Below are 18,635 nucleotides of genomic sequence, written 5' to 3'. Positions count from 1 at the left end.
TTCACCCAAGAATTTATTTCAGAGAACATAAATGTTCTCTTTTATGAACTAGAAAAACCTATTCAAAATTACATTTATAGATTGGCAAACTAATCCATGATGTATATGGATACACCTGATTGATTGGAAAATTATTTTCTGCAATGTACCTTCAAAAAGAGGTGTGCTTTTTCCATAAAGATAAATGAATCCAATCAAGCTCATTTACCAATGGATGCCAAAATTCAGCAAGAGAAGCAACCCAAAGAACTCATTGAAGCTCAATTTCTATAATGCCATGAAACTGGGGTAGATGATGTGTGACAGTAGCTTTTAACCAAGTCATCCGCTAATGTGCATTACAATGCACAACAATTTCAAAGTGCAAAATTCATTCACCTGGATTGGGATATTTCTTTAAAATCCATCAGTCAATATAATATTTAATTCTCTTATCTTCAATTTAAAGGAAAATTAACCTACTTGATGTTGAGTGTATTTAGTTAATGCTTATGCACATTCCATTGGCAGGTGAAATTTCAAGACAGCTGAGCATTGCCAATGCAAAAATCCTGGTATCATCATATGGATTTCTAGAAAATGCTATTGCAGCTGTGAAGGATTCCCACTCATGCAGTCACATTATAGTAGTTGACAATCCAAAAGTTGATGGTGACTTGCAAGGGTGCATTAGCTACTCTAGATTAATATCGAGTCCAGCTCAATTAAAGTGTGAGTATTGAGAAGGAAGAAGTGGTAAAAATTTGGCTTCCTTGCTGAATTCGCAAAACGTAAATGGAGAATTAATGCAGACTTGGCTGTTGGGATTGGATACAAGTTGAGAAATTTTTGAATCAAAATTTATTCTCTCATTGCAGTGGGAATTTTCATGGGCAAAGATGCTCACTCTTTAAAATGCTTGCTGCAATGCGAGAAGAAGCATTGAGCCCAAAAATAATCTACATGCAGCCCATCCTGAGAGTCAACTTTGCATCATTGAATTACTGTAAAAAACCAGCAATTTACTGTGAATGGAGAATTATAATCCATCTAACTTAAATGCCCAATTATAACTCTCTTGCCTATTACAACATTTGAGGAATGTTCCCTGATTCCTGTATCATAATAAGAGGTATCTACTTAGCTATGACTTGTGTGGATGAGATTTTTAATTGTGTCATATTGACAAGCTGCACGAGCAGCATCCAAAGACAACTGTGGTTAGGATTCATAATGTGGGAAAGGAATGGGATGGACTGAAGCTTTCAATACTACTAACTTAAGAGTGAACTTCCTTATCGGTTACTTGGCATGATAGCCTGTTTATACCCTTAATTGTTGATTGATCAACTCTTAGGCTGTAGTCTTGCTCACAATCTCACTCATAGCAACATACTCATCTCAAATACGTCCGAAGCACATATCTAGTGAAGAAAGTATCTGGCCAGGGATGGCTGAATCATAAACTGTTGAGTATTCCAAATAAGTAATTTTATGAAAGGAATAAAAACTCAAATATGTCCTCGTACAGAGTCATAATTTATATAAATTAAACTGTAAATTCAGTGTTTCAAGTTCTTCTTACATATTTGAGGGAAGAGAAAGCTAGTAAGTTAGATTTGAAAAAAAGACAGAGGAAATATTTTGTTGTAATAGAATGCTGAAAGCTGTTATACTTACAAAATTAAATGAAAACTCCTGTAGCCGTTATAAGCTAGCACCACTCATCCAGCAAAGAAAAAAAATTTCTTATCAACATGATATCAAATAATTACTGCGTAATTTAATTAATGTATTTCATTCCAATAAAGTCACAAACAAAATGGAAAATAATAACTAACTCCCTTTTCTCGATCTTCTTATTTAAATCACAAAGGAATTGTTTGATATCATATTTGTTAGTATCAAAAATTGCAAATATGTCATCCAGGTGTCCTAAATGGACAGTTGGGAAGAAACTGAATTTACTCTTGAAAGTTTTTTTCAAAATGGGTCATGAAAATATGGACCAAGAGTGGGGAGAGAGGGTTACCCATAGTGGTGCCAAATTCCTGCTTGAAGAATTCCCCTTGAGCAACAAAAAAAATGTTGATTCATAATTAGATTAGTTAGCCGCACGCATTTGTCAATTAATTTTTCCTCAAGATTTGTATAAATCAATCAATTCTTTTGTGAATCTATGGCACTGTCAACTGGCACACTTGGGAATAAATTTGGAATGTCGGAATGGATAGACACCATAAATTCTCATTTGATAAATATATGGCTTTTGGTTTTATTAACAAAGTCAAAATAATTCTTAATCGAATGGGGACTTTGAAAACTTAAGTTAGTGAATTGAGTAACGAGCCACTTGGATTCAGTTCCTGAGGAGGGCTACGTTGTATCCGAAATACGGGTTCCAATGCACACTCTCATCTTTCCCTGTTTTTTACCAACTTTGCTCAATTTGAGTAATATTCTCCCAGTATTGAGGCCCTTTTTGAATGGGTGAGTGATTGTTTTTCTGAGTGTTTGTGAGTGTGTTAGCTCTGTGTTTGTCTCTGGTGGAGAATTTATTCCCGTAAACAGTCACGGGTAGTGTATATCTGTTCATAAACCATGATATCCTTAACGGAGTCCCTTCATCCCTGTGAATGATTCCAATTGGGTTTGAGTGTTTGTGTCTGTAGTTGGTGACTGGCAAGGAAGTACATTCCCGCAAACTACTACAGAAGGGTGTTCTGGTTGAGAGGTTGTGGTTGGTCACTGTTGTTGAATTTCTTTTCCCACAAACCACCAAAAGAAAATATTGTTTTCAATCCTGGACGGGTGGTGCTAGATTATTATGGCTATAGGAGTTTTCATTTAATTCTTTTAATTTATGAGGCCTTAGAGCTCAAGTTCTTAGGCTGTAAAATTAAGAAGAATGTTAGGTAAGTAGGCAAGAAAGAAAAGAGGATTTTTGGGGAAACAAAAATTGGTAGGAAGTACAAGGAACTTACTAAAATAATGATGGGAAAACAAAAGTTTAGGCTTAGAAGAAGCACTTAGAATTCCATGCATATGTGGTTAAAACATTGATTGAGGACTCTTTATCATTGATAACTAATTTTTGTAGCAAGTGAAGAGAATGATGAATCTTTTAAAATAAAAAAGGATAGGTTAAAGGGAAAATCATTTTCACAGCTGCTTCTTCTGATCTAACTTATCTCATTGCATCTTGGACCCTAAGATTTGATTTTCTTCTCATGGTTTTCATTTATTTCAGACCTTGACAGCAAGGGAGAAATAAACTTAAGAAGTACAGTAGTGCTTCCATTTTCAAGTGGGACTGAAGGACTACCCAAAGGTGTGAAGCTCTCCCACATGAACCTGGTATCATCTATGTGTATGGTGCAGCACCCAGAAGTTCTCGCTCGCCATTCTGATGGTGAGAACCCATCGTGATGCATGGTGCTCAATGAAACGGGGAAGTTGAAGTGTAGGCAGCTAAATATTTACGGAGTGATGGTTACTTAACCCTCACTCCGTAACCATTATTTCTGACTCAAATCATTATTTTGTATAACTATAATTTAAGTTTTTAAAATAATTTCTCTGCTCTCATCCATTTCACTTATTAATTCAGGACATTTATTAGTAAATTCCAAGAGAAAAATCAAAGTGCATGTACGCAAACTCGGTCTAAGTAAAGATACGATATTCAGTTAAAGATCCGAAAAGTCAGCTAAAGTATGTAGATATCATTGGTTGCTTTTTGAAACTTAAAAAAACTATGGTGGTAACTAGGACGCCTACAAAGGGGAATCATTATGTGAACGAAAAACTTAAGCCAAAGGAATCGCGTGTGCACCAAGGAGCGTAAAACGCGCGCAATCCACGCGCATTCAACCTCTGCAATCTCGCATACACAATATCAGTACTTTAAAACTGTGCGCAGGAAACGCGCTTCATGAGAACTCAGGCGGTGCTGTCGCACATAAAATACGTCCATAACTTCAATGGTCTCGTGTTTGCATTAATTGAGCATTGTAAAATGCGCGAGAAACGGACATTTCTTTGTGCATAAAACTATTCACATCACTCCAAGTGCGAGAGTTCAGTGCTGGTGTCTCAATCCCACTTCAATTGCACAATCGTATTCTTGAGTGCGAGAAAGACAATGAATGTAATCTTAAAAGACGTTTTCCTCACCATAACTTTGCCTCTGAAATTAAGATATGTGAGGATACTGCCATTCAGCAAAAAATACGGGGCCTCTTAGTAAGAAATTGAAAGGATTAATAGGAATCTGCATGAGAACAAACAAAATTACCTCCCCAGTCCTAGGTGTCACTGTTTCAACGCTACAAATTTGATCAAGTCCCATTTATCTCAATTCGGACACACAGCAAATGTTTTCCATCACATCAGTAAACGCCAAGAGAACAATCAAAATACATATGTGCTCAGTGCTCGGTGTGAATATTTGTGCTCAGTCATTTTTAATGGGGTTTTTTCACTTCAGTCCTTCGATTGAGCATTATCGCGAGTGAGTCGATTGTCTCAATTATTGAACCACCTCATTTTGGAAGACTGTATTGAATTCGGGGAAAAAAATGAAGTATCCTTCGTATCGTGTGGGCCGCATCAGTATTGATAATGACAAAAAAATGGCACATGTAGTAATTTTATAGTTTGATTCATATCACTCAGTTTCAGAGGGCTCAATGCAATGCGGGACTCGCAATCAGATGGCAGGGTGTTTGGCAGAAACTAATACATTGCGGAATGAATGGAAAATCGTTTGCCGCTTTAGGTCAAATAAATGCAAAAATGGCGAAAAATGATATTTATCATAAGTTTAAGTGAAAATCTACTGAAAACAATCTAATCTACAATGCTGAGAAAATGTACATTAAATGCAGAAAAGAAGTTAATTTATATTGCTTTTTAACCGTACATAAAACTTGGGGCAACAGGGATATTTAAAAATCGTTTTAAAGCACATTAGATTTTTGTATGAAATTTACTTTGGCGCTGTTTGAGTTTCTGTGTTGTTCTGTAAGAGCCATAAACTAAGATTAACTCAATTTGCAGATCCAATGTACCAAGATGTAGTCCTTGGAGTGCTTCCTCTTTACCATATATTCGGCATGAATGCTGTGATGAATGTTTGCTTGAACATGGGAAGACATAATGTGTTCATCCCAAAATTTGAACCTGCTACTTTCCTAAATGCCATTAGAAAATACAAGGTACGCATGTTAAATATGTTTTGTTGTCAAGTAATAACGTCTTTTAACCCTAATTCTTCCTATCTTATACCAATGCTTTGGAAAAATTACTTCTACCTGAATGAAAATTAGTCTTTATTCTTTGTTGGTGAGCAGGCTCTAGCATTTAGCCGAAGTAAATCCATGGCATACAAGAATTACTTCAAATTAATTCAGGGAATTTGAATGGTATCATAATATGTGCATAGGCTTCGTCCACTGGAAGCCTGACTTTTTATCTGTAGGGTGGTGAATTTTTTATTAGTTTTACTGTTTTTCCTCTCTTTGATAATCATATGTGAAAAGGGGCTAACGTAAATAATAGGGTTCATTAAATATTAAACTTTGACTCCTAAGCACCAATTCTGGCGCCAAGTAATAAACTATTTTGCCATTCTCCCTCTCCTGTCTTGCCAAATACTTACGGGGGTGGTATGAAAAGTTCCGAGCATCGCTCATACATGTATCTCTAATCGCATGATTTTTTTGTGTTGGCACAACTGTGAGTAGCTGCATGAAACTGCATGCCATTCGGATTGATTGCAGTTCGCTGTAGGTAGTTGTTTGAATCAGTAGCGGTGCATGTGTTCTTAGGAATGGAAAAAAATTGAGTAACGTGCAGTGATAAAAGTCTTAGTTTAGTGCAGACCGAAATTCATTCGAGGATTATAAATGTATATGAGGACTTTTCTCCTTCAATTTCCGCCCCCGAAAATATGGGCGTGTTTTAAATGTGGCCGTGAAAGCCGCCAACATGATCTACGCGAAGGACGCCCGAGAAGTGCAACCACATCGGAAATTATCCTGAAGTGAACGATATGGTTTTGAAAAATAGACGTACAAAGGTGTGTAAAACTGCTAATACTGTAGTGATATCATCAACATAACGCGTCAGTTGCATTTTACCCGGGCAACCGCACATGACGAAACTTTGTGCAAGACGGGAGCTGCGTGTGCTAACTGTGCATCAAAAACCCATTCGGACAACACTTTCCAAAGAGTGCTTGGCGGGCTTTTCTGGAAAACAAGAATGATTTTCTGTGCCGATACGTGACAATGAATAACAAATGAATACGCCATTACGCACCAAAATAGAAACATAAATCCATGCATTGGATAGAGGCCGGTCGTTCAGTAGTAGTAGTAGTTTTTAGGGGAGGCGACCGACAGCTGAGGTCATTTGCGCCATGGGGAATGGACAGGAAAGGATGAAGAGAAACCCGGCGTCGGCATTAGCCTACTCTTTACGAAAGGCGCCAAGGGGTCCGCAGCTTAACGTCCCATCCGACGGACGGCGTACACACTCAAAGTGTCCTCCACAAAGTACCTCAAGCAGGGATCGAGATACCTCTGAAAAATATTCGACACCGCCGGGATTTGAACCCGCGCCCTCTGGGTGGGAAGCCAGTAAGTTAGCCCCCGCACCATCTCGATCCCGTCCGTCGTTCAGCTCCAAAGAAAATGAAGACGGTGACATCGATGGGAAAGGTCATGGCGTCGGGTTTTTGGGATACGAAAGAAATCCTGTGGATCGGCTATATTAGGAAGGGTAAAACAATAACTGTGGAGTCTCTTCTGACCTTCTGACAAAACTGTACGATCAAGTTCGTAAGAGCAGACCCGTCTTGCCGAGGGAAAATAACCGATTTCCATCAACACAATGCACTTACCTATTCACGAGAGTATTTTGGCAATGGAAAAATCGAGGACTGTGAAGCACTGTGAAGTGCTAGAACATCCATTTTATTCTCCCTCGGACTTCCACCTCTTCCAAAAACTCAAAAGTTTTCTCTCTAAACAACATTTTTCGTTCGATCAAGAGGCGATTTCTGCAGTAGAGTACTTTGCAGCATATGCGGAAGAACACCACTTAGACGGGATGATGGCCCTAAAATAGCTTGCTTCAATGTTAGTTTCCAAAGGAGTATCCATTGCCCAGTTATACATCGTCATTAATTTGTATGAACATAATCGAAATGCCATATAAGCTTTACTGAAAGTTTATAATACACTTATACAATCATATTAATATATTCTAAAAGTTTACTTCATATCTTTTGAGAAAAGAAAGAATGTCCAAATAAAAAAAGCCCGAAGAAAAAAGCCGAAGGAAGCAAGCCCAAAAAGGTCTTTGCCAGGAACAAGGTAATCAACTTCTGGAAACTCTTTGTATGGATTACAATGGTCAAGGAATAATCCATCAAATAAATGATAATGTGGAAGGAAAACACTGTTTCACAGATGTTATCAGAGCAATAAGCTTTAGGCTTGCAGGCATAATTGAGTGGAATGGACTGAATACTGTAGTGTTATTTGTAAAATGAAATTCAATGCCAAGAAAACGTAACTCCCAATATGCAGAGGAGAAAAAGTACAGGCAGATGCTAAATTCAAGCAGGAGATGATAGCTTTGCGTTGACATGATATTCTACAAGGAAGTAGGTGTTAGCAGTAGACAAAATAATTGCAATGCTTTGGCAGCTCCAGAACTCCCAGAGCACAGGAGAAATTAGGTTGCTTTGACAGTCATCTTGCAGTAATGATGATAAACAAATGACTCCCTAAAGGCACCTGTGAGGCAGTGGGAATGGCTATGAACCACTCTTCAATCAATCATTTATTTGCCCAAAGATTTGTACGTAAAAGGCCATGTCAAGAAAATATGATGCTGTACAAATGCACACTAGAATTGAAGATATCCATCAATAGAATAAAACATGTATTTTAAGAGATATTCACAAAGTTTGTGGCTAAATGGGGACATTTTGTTATTGAGATGCCTTAAACTGCCAGGCAATTTATTATAAAGAATAAGGCCCATATGTTTAGGCCAAGTGGAGTATTTCTAGTTCTCACAAATGTTTGCTACAGGTTTTTCAAGGTCCTGGTACTGTTAGGATGATAGCTTTCATTGCTATTGTAGCATTGAATGTTGCACTTTACACTGATGATTGTGATATGTGTATGGAAGAGGCAGAATGTGTGGTTTTTTAAGAGGGGATAACAGGGTGCATTAAAAGATGCATTGAACAATATTGCGATGGCCCTTTTTTGTATTTTAAAAGAGCCCTGGTTGGTCCTTTTGGTGAGGATCCCCTGAAAATGACCCTGTATGTTGCATGCAAATATGTATAAATAACCATAATTCATAGCTGCTAGAATATCACTACTAATAGTGTGCCTGATCACTTTGATGAGAAAGCTTATACAACTTAGTTTATATTATAAGTTACTAATGTGAGTATTGCAAGATGTTCAAAATGCTGTGACCTTTTTTACTTTGGTGCCAGCAAGAAAAATGTAACTATATGTGATTTCCTTCATCAGTTTGCATCAACTGTTTCTCTTCTATTGACTAGTTTACAAATCTGAAGTTGGTTTTGGAGAAATTGTAACTTGTAGCAGACTACAGCATGATAAAATTCTTTCCTAACATGTCCCTTACAACAATCTGTTCGGTGAAACTCTCTGCGATTTTCATCTTAAATACTTATCAATAGAGAACCAATCAAATTTCAAAGGACTTCAAATAATAAATAGGAGTTGAAGTTAAGCTTCCGCTTCTATGGTTTTCTTTGATTATTTCAAACAGGTTTTTTTAGGCTTTACTTTTACACAACTTGATAAGCTAAGAATATGATAATTGACTATTTTTTATCTATAAAAATTTAATGATTAAATTACCTTCTATAAATACTAAAACATATCTTAGTAAAATGCATACTTATGTACATCTAAATGGTGACTTGAACAAAATAAGTCATGTATAATTAATCATGAAAAGAGTATGTCCCAAATAAAATATCCTTCCTGGTTAAAAGATTTTGAGAATGGAGAACTAAATTGCCATTAAATTTTCAAAGAAGTGACTACTTCCGTGTGACTTCAAGTAGATTACTCATATATTAATAGAAATTAACTATTTTAAAAGTATCCCTGATTTATATGGAGAATTACTACATAAATATTTCTAATTTTGGTGACTTAAATTCAATATTTACCTCTCCAGGTAATGTATGAATCTTTTTGCGTGAAGGAGATATTTTTATTTGAAATTTACCTAATATTTATTATCATTATGCTGCATGGTCTTTTAACCTTCATACCCAGCTGTATATAGCCAAGGCTACTGACGATACGTTCATAGTCAATAATAGCATTAAGGAGTTCTATCATCTCTGTAATATATTAAATATTGTTCCCTCATCTTTTCAGCCTACAATTCTGTACCTTGTGCCACCACTGCTGCTTTACTTGGCAAAGCATCCTGGGGTCACTCGAGAAGACTTATCAAGTTTCTGCCAGATAGTTTCTGGAGCAGCAACGGCATCACCACCAGTTATCAAAGCCTTCTTGGAACGTGCTGGAAGGGATGACATTGATTTTCGAGAAGGTGAGTTTTTGTGATATAATAGAAATCAACCCAGAGATTGGTTTGACATAGGATTGGATACGGCTCACCGCATTTAATAAGTCTTTAATGTACAATTCCACTTTAACAGGGTGGTGAGTTAGCAAGTTAATGAGTTAGGTCAGTTCCTTATTCCCTGGCCTGGCTGTGATTTCCCTGGAATATCTGGTACACAAATAGTGGCACAGTTGGTGAAGCTAAGGGTGCCCAGAGGCACCACTGGGAATGGATCCTAGGCCTTCCTACATCAGCAGGCCTAAACATTCTTACATCCACTGGACTATGTCATCTATTTTTCGTTATGCATATCACAAAAATTGTTTCATGGAGTGTGGTCAAGAGCACATTACATTGAGATGCTATTATTAAGCATTAATCCCAGTAAATTGCTTATGTCAGACAATGGGCATGAGTGACAGAGCCAATTGCATAAGCAGCAAACCTTAGCACATCAACGAATAGCTCACAAATACAAAATATAAAAGAAAAAACATATAAAACAGCATTCTATTGCAATACCGAAATAAGGCCGACTCCTTGCTATTCTTCAAATTTAAATCACCTTCACAAAACAAATGAATTATAAACCTGGGCCATTTCCTTGGTACTCCAACACAATCTTCATGAAATAACTCTGCATAATCAGCATCAGATAGTCTCATGGCTCTCACAAACTTTTTGTAATCTACTCCAAGAACGTGTTCACATTGAATCCTCAAGTCCATAGGTAGAGTCATAAAAACCAACTTAAGATCCCTCCCTCCTCCAGCTCCTGACTGCCTGTAGTTGAACTGCCATCCTATGCAATTGAAAAAAATTCAAGTGTTGAAATGAAAAACAAAGTCATTGCTCAATTGCTTTTAATCCAGAAAATTCCTAACAAATTTAAACTCTCCTCCTCATCGACAATTTACTAACGGAAGCATGCAAAGGGTTTGACATTTCCTGACTAGTAGGTTTCTGGCGTTATCACCATAAGCTGCCTTGAGCATATCATGAGTTTCTTTCTCGTTTTCCCCAGTTTCATGCAAAATTTGAAGGCGTAGCCCTGTTCCAATAACCGATTCATGACGGAGCGTAATAGGGTCACGTTATAGAGGTTTCGCAAACGAACGATCCGCACTCCGCAGAGGCTGGGAGCCAACTGCCGCCGGCCTCCAGCCTTTTCTGAGACTCTTCGCCCTCGAACCCAGCCAGAGAACCGCCGCCCGTCCGTCCATCTCTCCGGGAAAAAATAAGTAATACCACTTTTGGGACAGATCTTGTAGGTCCTCGATAGATCTAGGGACTAAGTGCCGCTGCGCTTCGGCGCCCGTGCACGCCACTTCTACTCTGACACCCTTCATTTCAATGAACTACAGTTCAACTCCAAATCCTTTCTGCCTCCCATCAGTCCATCGAACACGCCAATCTCTTCACTCACTCTGACTCGCTTTGTCCAGTCTTCTCCACCCCATATCGCAGTCTCCAATATTCCATTAACGCCATCAATTCCAGCCTTTCCAAAATGGTCGTGAAATATTTTGAATGCCAGTTCTTGAACCTCATCTCATATCCATGGCAATGTGCCACGCCTCGTTCGCAGGATATGGCCTGACGGAGACAGCGGGTGTATCTGCCCTTCTCCCGCCTCGAGCCCTCGGGAAGATCGGCTCCTGCGGGTTGCTGACGCCATTCACGGAGGGCCGAGTGGTCGACGGGACGGGTAAAGGGTTGAAAAGCCACGAAAAAGGAGAGCTCCTGTTGAAGGGGCCCCAGGTGAGCGAGAAATGGGGGCTCGAGTGCCCGATGGTGCGAATTTGAACGCGTCCGTTCGATCAGAGTCCAACGACAATAGAAACGTCTCTCTCGCAGGTCATGGAAGGATACCTCAATGACGAGAAGGCCACGAGGAATACCCTGGACGCAGACGGATGGCTCCACACGGGAGACATCGCCTACTACGATGACGAAGGCTTCTTTTACATCGTGGACAGGATGAAGGAGCTCATCAAAGTCAAAGGGAATCAGGTATGTGCTAATGATGAACCATCCCGATTCTATATTAGTACTTTTCTAAGCATTCTATTCTTCGAATGAATTGCAAGCGCAGCTATGGAGCGTCTTAATCCTGAAATGCCAAAGCTCTTCGCTTGATGGCTTCAATTTTTGTAACATGCTACTTACTTTCCTCACGACTTGTGTTTATTTTTTGCAGCGAAAAACGAGTCCCGTTCCCAATTTGTAAAATTTATTAGTATGATTGTGAAGTAGAGAAAATGTCCTGTGCATTATTTAGTGGCCAATTGTGCATAATAAATGGCCAATTTCGGCCATTGTAAATGAAGATACAACTATACACAACTCTATTTTTTCGCGATTATTGTGACGACGTTTGATTTATCCGCCATAGATTCCATTCCCCGTCGATCCTTCCATCAGCGATATCCGAACATATAGACGGACCACGCATCGCAAAATACATACACTGCCATTTTCTCTTTTAACTAGCAAATATGGTCCCTGGAATCTTCATTTCACTTTCATGTACCAGGCTAACGAATCTCTTGAACCAATGCATTCAAGATCAGACGATGTAACAATGAAATATCATTGTGTGGAACGATCGTCGCACTTAATTTTGTAGCCTAGTGCCGAAGGCAACAACATAAAGCCGCCCAAGTATTTGGTTCATTTGATGAGTACAGGTTTAATAGGCATGACATCAAATGAGCTGTTTGCGCCCAACCAATCATTTGGTATACTCTTGCTATTCATCATAGGATGTCACATAAAACAACGCTCGTGGTATTTATATTTTAGACGCGCACCACATATCTGTCCACTCAATCGGCTGAGGCTTCGCAGATGCACCAAATTGTCCACTCGGCTGAATTTTTAAAGTGAATGCGGTTTCAAGGTCGATATACATTCTCCCCCTTCTGTGATTCGTGTATCAAGTCTCTTGTCGAACGTTACATCACCTCAGCAAAATGCGTGGTCACAACGTTTATGCTCTGTTGAACACAACTGTTTTTGTTATCATTATATTTATTACGCAATCGCCCATATTTCGCTTACATCAGCTGAGAAACGCGTCTCAAGTGAAAGCGAGACTCAGGAATTTGAAGATATGTTGTTAAAACAGATGCTCAAGGTTATTTCGATTATGCGACAATGATAAGATTTAATCGATCGAATATTTGGTAAAGGGTTCAAACAAGGATATATTTGAGGCAAAGGTTTAAATAATAAATTCCTCCCAACAGCCTCCAATTCTCCATGGAAGTCGTGCTTCCCTTCACCTGCTCCATCACAAAATCTCGCGGTTTCGTCATTGACCTTAATAATAATTTCCCTTTCTTATACTTTTAAATCCAATAGAAAAGGGGCGGAAGGGTGTTCAATGAAGAAGAAAAAGTGATGGACTTCTGATAAAATGCAAATAAATTTATTCAAAAGAGAAAGGGCCAGAAGATCAAGACAACACAGCCTAACTATTCCTTTCAGCAGTTCAGTTATTCACTATTTTGTTCTTCGGACGTGTGGCTGGCTCCCGTCGGCCCCTAGTTCAGACGGGACATCTTATTAGTCGCTCTTATGGGTCACTTCTTATAGGTTACTCCTGGCTAGAAATAAAGTTTTCCAATGGTTGACATTTTACAATACACCTATCGCCATGACGTGACACGAACTCGCGACCTTTGGGTTTACCTTGCCCTTTCTGACTAACCCCGCCGGCTTAGGTCAATGAAACGTAATTGTTAACATCGGGGTTTTGTATCAAATTGTTTTGAGAATACCTCTCTGGTGAGTGATTGACACATCTCTCTGTCTTTTTCCATGTCCCCGGGGCGCAGGTATCACCGACGGAGCTCGAGGCCATCCTCCGGCAGTGTCCGGGCGTGGGGGACGTGGCCGTGGTGGGTGTGCCAGACGACCGGTCGGGGGAGCTCCCGGCCGCTTTCGTGGTCCGGGGTCCAGGGTCCGAGGTCACCGAGCGCGACGTCCACGCCTGGATGTCTCCAAGGGCCGCGGCGTTCAAGCAGCTCGCTGGCGGTGTCCGCTTCATCGACGCCATCCCCAAGTCTCCCTCGGGGAAGGTCCTCCGCCGGGAGCTGGTCCGAATGCTCTGAGGCGCTGGAAGGAAGGCGAGCCCGCCACAGGGGCGGCGGGTGGTGTCGCCGAGTTCCCATCGAATCCAATCGCCAGGGCCGCCAAGTCTTCGACTCTCTATGGGAGTCCTGGGATTCCGCGACTCATCGTTCTATAATGCCTATATGCCGGAGGTGCTCAACCGGCAGCCCGAGGGCCGGACCCAGCCCGACTGCGGGTCCTGCATGGGCTCTTGAGGGAGAATATATGCCCCCCTCTCAGTGATGTTCGCTCAGGGTTCGGGAGGTGTTCGGGACTTTCGGGCGCAGTTCTCTCCCTCTCTCTGACCCGACACAAGAGCGTGTTTAGGCAAAAACAGTCCGTAGTGGCGCCGTTACATTCGTTCTGAATTGAAGATCACGTGTTGCGTGTGTGTGTGTTTGTGTGTGTTCACATCCCCTATCGGAAAAGGTGCCTTGCTCTGTGGCCAATCTGAAAGCCTTGAGTTGCCTGTTGTGGGTTACTTGGACTACTATTCATCGGGGGGATATGAATCGTGGCGACGGGAACCTCCAATGTGGGAAGGAAACGCGGTCTGGAAAAGCGCAGAAAGGTTTTTCAGGCCGGCGCAGCCTCTGCCGGACACTCCTACATAGAGTAAGCGACTGATGGAACTTCAGACATCCTAATTTCCTCCCTCATCAAAGTCAACGTCAATGAAAGAGAAGGGTCGAAACTATTTTCTTGTTTCAATAATTTGGGGTTCCCATTTGGTATGGCACGTGGAAATGACATGATTGTGCCCATGTAATCTTGAAGATACACAATTTCAAAATATTAATTTTAATATGTAGTTCAAAACTATACTAGACACGATAAATTTGCAAAGAAGGTCTAATACCCACTAATTTGAAGTTTTAATTCTCGCATTGACTACGTTAGAAGATTGGCTTATTCTTTATTGAAATGATAGGGTTATATAGTTAGTTGCCATGAAAAAAGAAGGGAAAAATCAATGTGGGACCAAGTAAATACGGCAGGCAGGAATTTTCCTGAAAGAATTAAACTAAGCGTCGGAGGGCTGGCAGTCCTTGGGAAGGCATGGCGGAAAAGGAAGATTTTTGTGGAAAACTGAAAACAATTCGCACGAAGCGTTGACATTTTATTACTCCGAAGTAATAGTGAGTGAAGTGATATTTCCGGTGTAGGGATTAATCCGATAGCTGGCTTGGATCGAGTGAGATCGAGAGAGCGAGAGGGCGGAAGCGGAGCTGTGGTTGAGATGAGCGGACCTTCGCAATGGCGCCCCGCCACGGTTCCAGTTCCTGAGGAATCATTCCATATTCATTCGGGAGACCACATGTAAAGTCATCCCTTGCTTGTTTTGTTGATCTACATGATAATTTTCACATTCCCCAAATTCCTAAGCGAACATGGTTTATTTATCACTGACCCACTCTTCTGAAACACAAACTTCTCCTCTAAACCATCTCTTAATGTTTTTAAAAATAAACTTTTCACACGACAGCCTACCTCTTAGAGTACATATGTATATTTTGAGTTCAACTACAGGAGCGTTTTTGAGATCGCGAGTGGGATTTAGGCATTGAGAAAACGGAGACTGTCCGTGCTTCACCATGCCACAGATGGCGCAGCCACCAGGAGCCGAGGCTGCCGCGAAGGACCTTCATTCCCCTCAAGAGCCGCTGCCACACCCTACGCAGCGACCTTCAACAACCACAATAATGATGCAATTGTGTGGCACACGACGTGGAAGATGGTTCATTTGTTATTTAACGGCATTCGAAATACACCAATGCATGTTTTTATTGTTTTGAAATATATTTTTTGGAAATCGTTACACATGAGATCATTATAATTTTATTATTTAATACCTCAACTACCTCCTACTAAATTCTATGACATTAACCTTAGTCTGGCAGCATTAATTAATTTAATAGTGTTGTCATCCTGTTGGGTCATTTTTTCAGCAACAACAGACGCATAAACATATCGACTAACGGTAATTTCTCTTCAGTGATACGGCCAGTAATGTTACTGATTTATATTACTCATCAGATGAAAAACTAGTGTAGAAATACAATAGGTATGAATGGCGAGGCAGGAATGAATTGAGGAAAGAAGTATACGAAACTGAAGAGGCATCTAAAGTAGTTCCCAATTTCAGGCATTATTTTCTAGTAAGGAGAGACAAGTATATGTATTCTGTACAATTGTTCGGGCTCTGTCCATCCAAAATCTATCCAAACCGGTGGAAGACCAACGATAATTATGAAACAAATGAACTTTTATTGTGAATGTTGAATTTTTACCACCAACATCAAATGAATATTTTCCTGTCATAATTACCATCACTTTCAACAGCACCCCCCACCCTGGATGCCGCCGACGAAATGGTGTAAAATAAAATTTAATATCCTTACTACAAAAAACTCGAGGTCATCCAATGGAGGATGGAGAGGAGGGCAAATTGACCGAGCTTAGGGGATGGAGGGCTTAAGGAATACTCAGTTTTGGTTCAAGAATGCAAGGTTATACATGGCCACCACAGCTCTGCTTTTAGGAATTTAAACATTATAGCAAACATGAATAATATTACCACATCAAAGAAAAGTAGAAACTGTAAATTTTTATAATTGAGTTTTAAGGTCTATGAGTTTTGTTCAATAATGTGAGGTTTTAATGAAGAAATTAGCGATTAAGAAAGTTTTGGAATTCCGAGGGAGGAGTTTCTTCCTCCAGTACATCATTTCTGCTTAATTTTCTAAACACATTTTCTCTAGGTGAATACCACTATTTGCAGGTGCTGACAAGTAAATACGCATCGGCCCTTCAAGAGAGAATGTTGCAGGCTGCACCCACCAAAATAAAGTATTATCTATATGAGAATTGTTTGCAACTTCAAGTTCATTTTAAAATTATTACTCAATAGTCGTATTACACTTCTTACGAGTATTTTCGGTCGCTTGGGTGGTATATTTTGCATCCGGTGCATCTCTAGTTGCGGAATAGAGATACATAGTAATCAACCTAAAGGTCGATTTGGTAGGTGATTGCAGAGTTCACCTAAAACTAAGCCAAACGGCGTGTGAGATTCACATTTCAGGCCAGTTCTTTCCCTATGCCCCCTAATGTTAGCCTGGTGGCCTTGGTAGCCGAAAATCACTCAGCTTGAGTGAAGTTGATTGTGCCCAGAGAGGAAGCAATGCAGGGTCCTCCGGTCAGTAGTCCAAAGCTCTACCCTTGGACTACCATGTCCCCAAATACGACATATTCTTCATCAAATTTAGTAAGACTCGGTGCGGGTCAATCATTGCATACTCACTGTGGAAGACCTCAAATTTACTGCATTTTATGAATAAGAGTCTCGTGGCTAAGGCAAGTTTGGGTTGGTCACGCCAAAATTTTGAGGCATCTTCTGAGGAGAGCTGTGCCCACGTCAGCCGTGACATTCCTTCCCCTCGAGTTTCAGTCGGCGCCTCCTTCTTGGACGGGCGCCTCCGACGGTCACTCACCCCTTCCTCGGGAGCACTTTCGGGACATCTTTTCTCAGCAATGCTCGCCGACCTCAAAAATTTCATGTCCGGAGCATGTAACATCATTTCTACTTGCTTCATCGGCTGGGAGCACTCCAACTCCGCATGTCGCACGTGGTCTCGCGTGGTAACTGTTTGCTTGCCCTTCGACTTTTCCGTATTCTTCCTGTCGGCCAGAATTTCCGACGTTTCTCGAAATTTTGCCCATTGGGTTCTTTAGTCCCACAGTGCCCTCAACACCTCAAACTCACGCATTCGTGCACACACGGCAATACGCAAGTCAATTGAGAAATGGTAGGAATGCGTTCAGGGAACCTGAAAACGTTCAATTGGAGGCCAATTTTCCTTCAGTCCCTTGCACCTAAAGATAGGCGTATGTGAACCGGGCCAGGAAAAAAGAGAATCGCAGACTGACGAACGGCCGCGGTTCAAGAATATCTTGGTATTTTCCTGAACATCTTTAAATGCATATCTTTGCGATTGTTTGGTAGATATCCTCGCAGAGTTTTTTTAGCTTGTGTTGTAAACTTAAATGTGTTTTTTAACGATCAGTTTTATTTTATCACGTTTCATGAGAGGATTAGAGAGCTCCGCGACGATTTTGATTGTGGTTGTTGGGCGACGGCAGATTCGAAATAGTAGTATCATATGAGCACCGAATGGTTATATCACCGATTAATTTATGCTTACATCATTTGATGAATTATGAAGTGAAGCCATCTTAAAAGACGAATTTTGACCTAACGATCGCATCCTATAGGTCACGCCTCTTCCGACCCGTACTATCTGGGTCTCCATCATAGCACCCGTTTCAAGGTCAAAGACGCCTGCCACAGCAACGCTCGCTCATGCCGGCGATGGCAGATTAACTACGTACACTGTTCCCGAGTGGCCCCCCAGCAGCAGGCATATTGCGGCAGGTCTTACCGAGCCGATCCCACGCGATGACCTCGCCCGCACCCGGTGGATAGAAATTGACGAGCGGTTCCAAAGTGTCAAAAAGCTCGAAACTTTCTTAATCGATCGGCGTGCCTGTTCACTTGCGTCGTACGGAGGTTTCCAACAATAAACCAGGCTGCCAGTGGTCGTCGCATTGATTCTGACGTGCAACATCACCCCCCTCCCGCAGGACCGAGGCCGTCTTCGGAGTCTTCATAGCTGGGAGTTGGTTGCTCACCCACCTTTAAATTTAGCCTACCTTTTTTTCCGGTCCAAAACTCTTTATATTTTACAACTTTCATGCTCCTGATATTTTCTTCTCCATAACTTTTGCTCTTTCAATTTTATAATATAATTGATACAACTAAAAGTACTTCTCTTACAACACTGGACTGGGGAAAGGGGGGACAGTGTTTTCTCCTTCGGTCCTGAAATAAT

General features: G+C 40.7%; 1 protein-coding gene across 1 annotated transcript in view; it reads left to right on the top strand.

Annotated features, from left to right (window-relative positions):
- The window catches only part of LOC139687797 (uncharacterized), a 42,763-nt gene extending 27,200 nt beyond the window's left edge, over nucleotides 1–15,563 (top strand). The window contains exons 4-10 of the mRNA XM_071585106.1: nucleotides 511–711; nucleotides 3,230–3,391; nucleotides 5,041–5,198; nucleotides 9,432–9,609; nucleotides 11,213–11,385; nucleotides 11,482–11,637; nucleotides 13,467–15,563. Coding sequence (XP_071441207.1) covers nucleotides 511–711; nucleotides 3,230–3,391; nucleotides 5,041–5,198; nucleotides 9,432–9,609; nucleotides 11,213–11,385; nucleotides 11,482–11,637; nucleotides 13,467–13,742 — 1,304 coding nt within the window. The 3' untranslated portion in view covers nucleotides 13,743–15,563. The remainder of the gene's footprint in view (nucleotides 1–510; nucleotides 712–3,229; nucleotides 3,392–5,040; nucleotides 5,199–9,431; nucleotides 9,610–11,212; nucleotides 11,386–11,481; nucleotides 11,638–13,466) is intronic.
- The last annotated feature ends 3,072 nt before the right edge of the window (nucleotides 15,564–18,635 follow it).

This window comes from Hetaerina americana, unplaced genomic scaffold, assembly GCF_022747635.1.
Source record: "Hetaerina americana unplaced genomic scaffold, ioHetAmer1.1.p SCAF_2, whole genome shotgun sequence".
Taxonomy (NCBI): Eukaryota; Metazoa; Arthropoda; class Insecta; order Odonata; family Calopterygidae; genus Hetaerina; species Hetaerina americana.
Note: the sequence above shows the minus strand (reverse complement) of the source record. Positions and strands in the feature narration are given on the sequence as shown.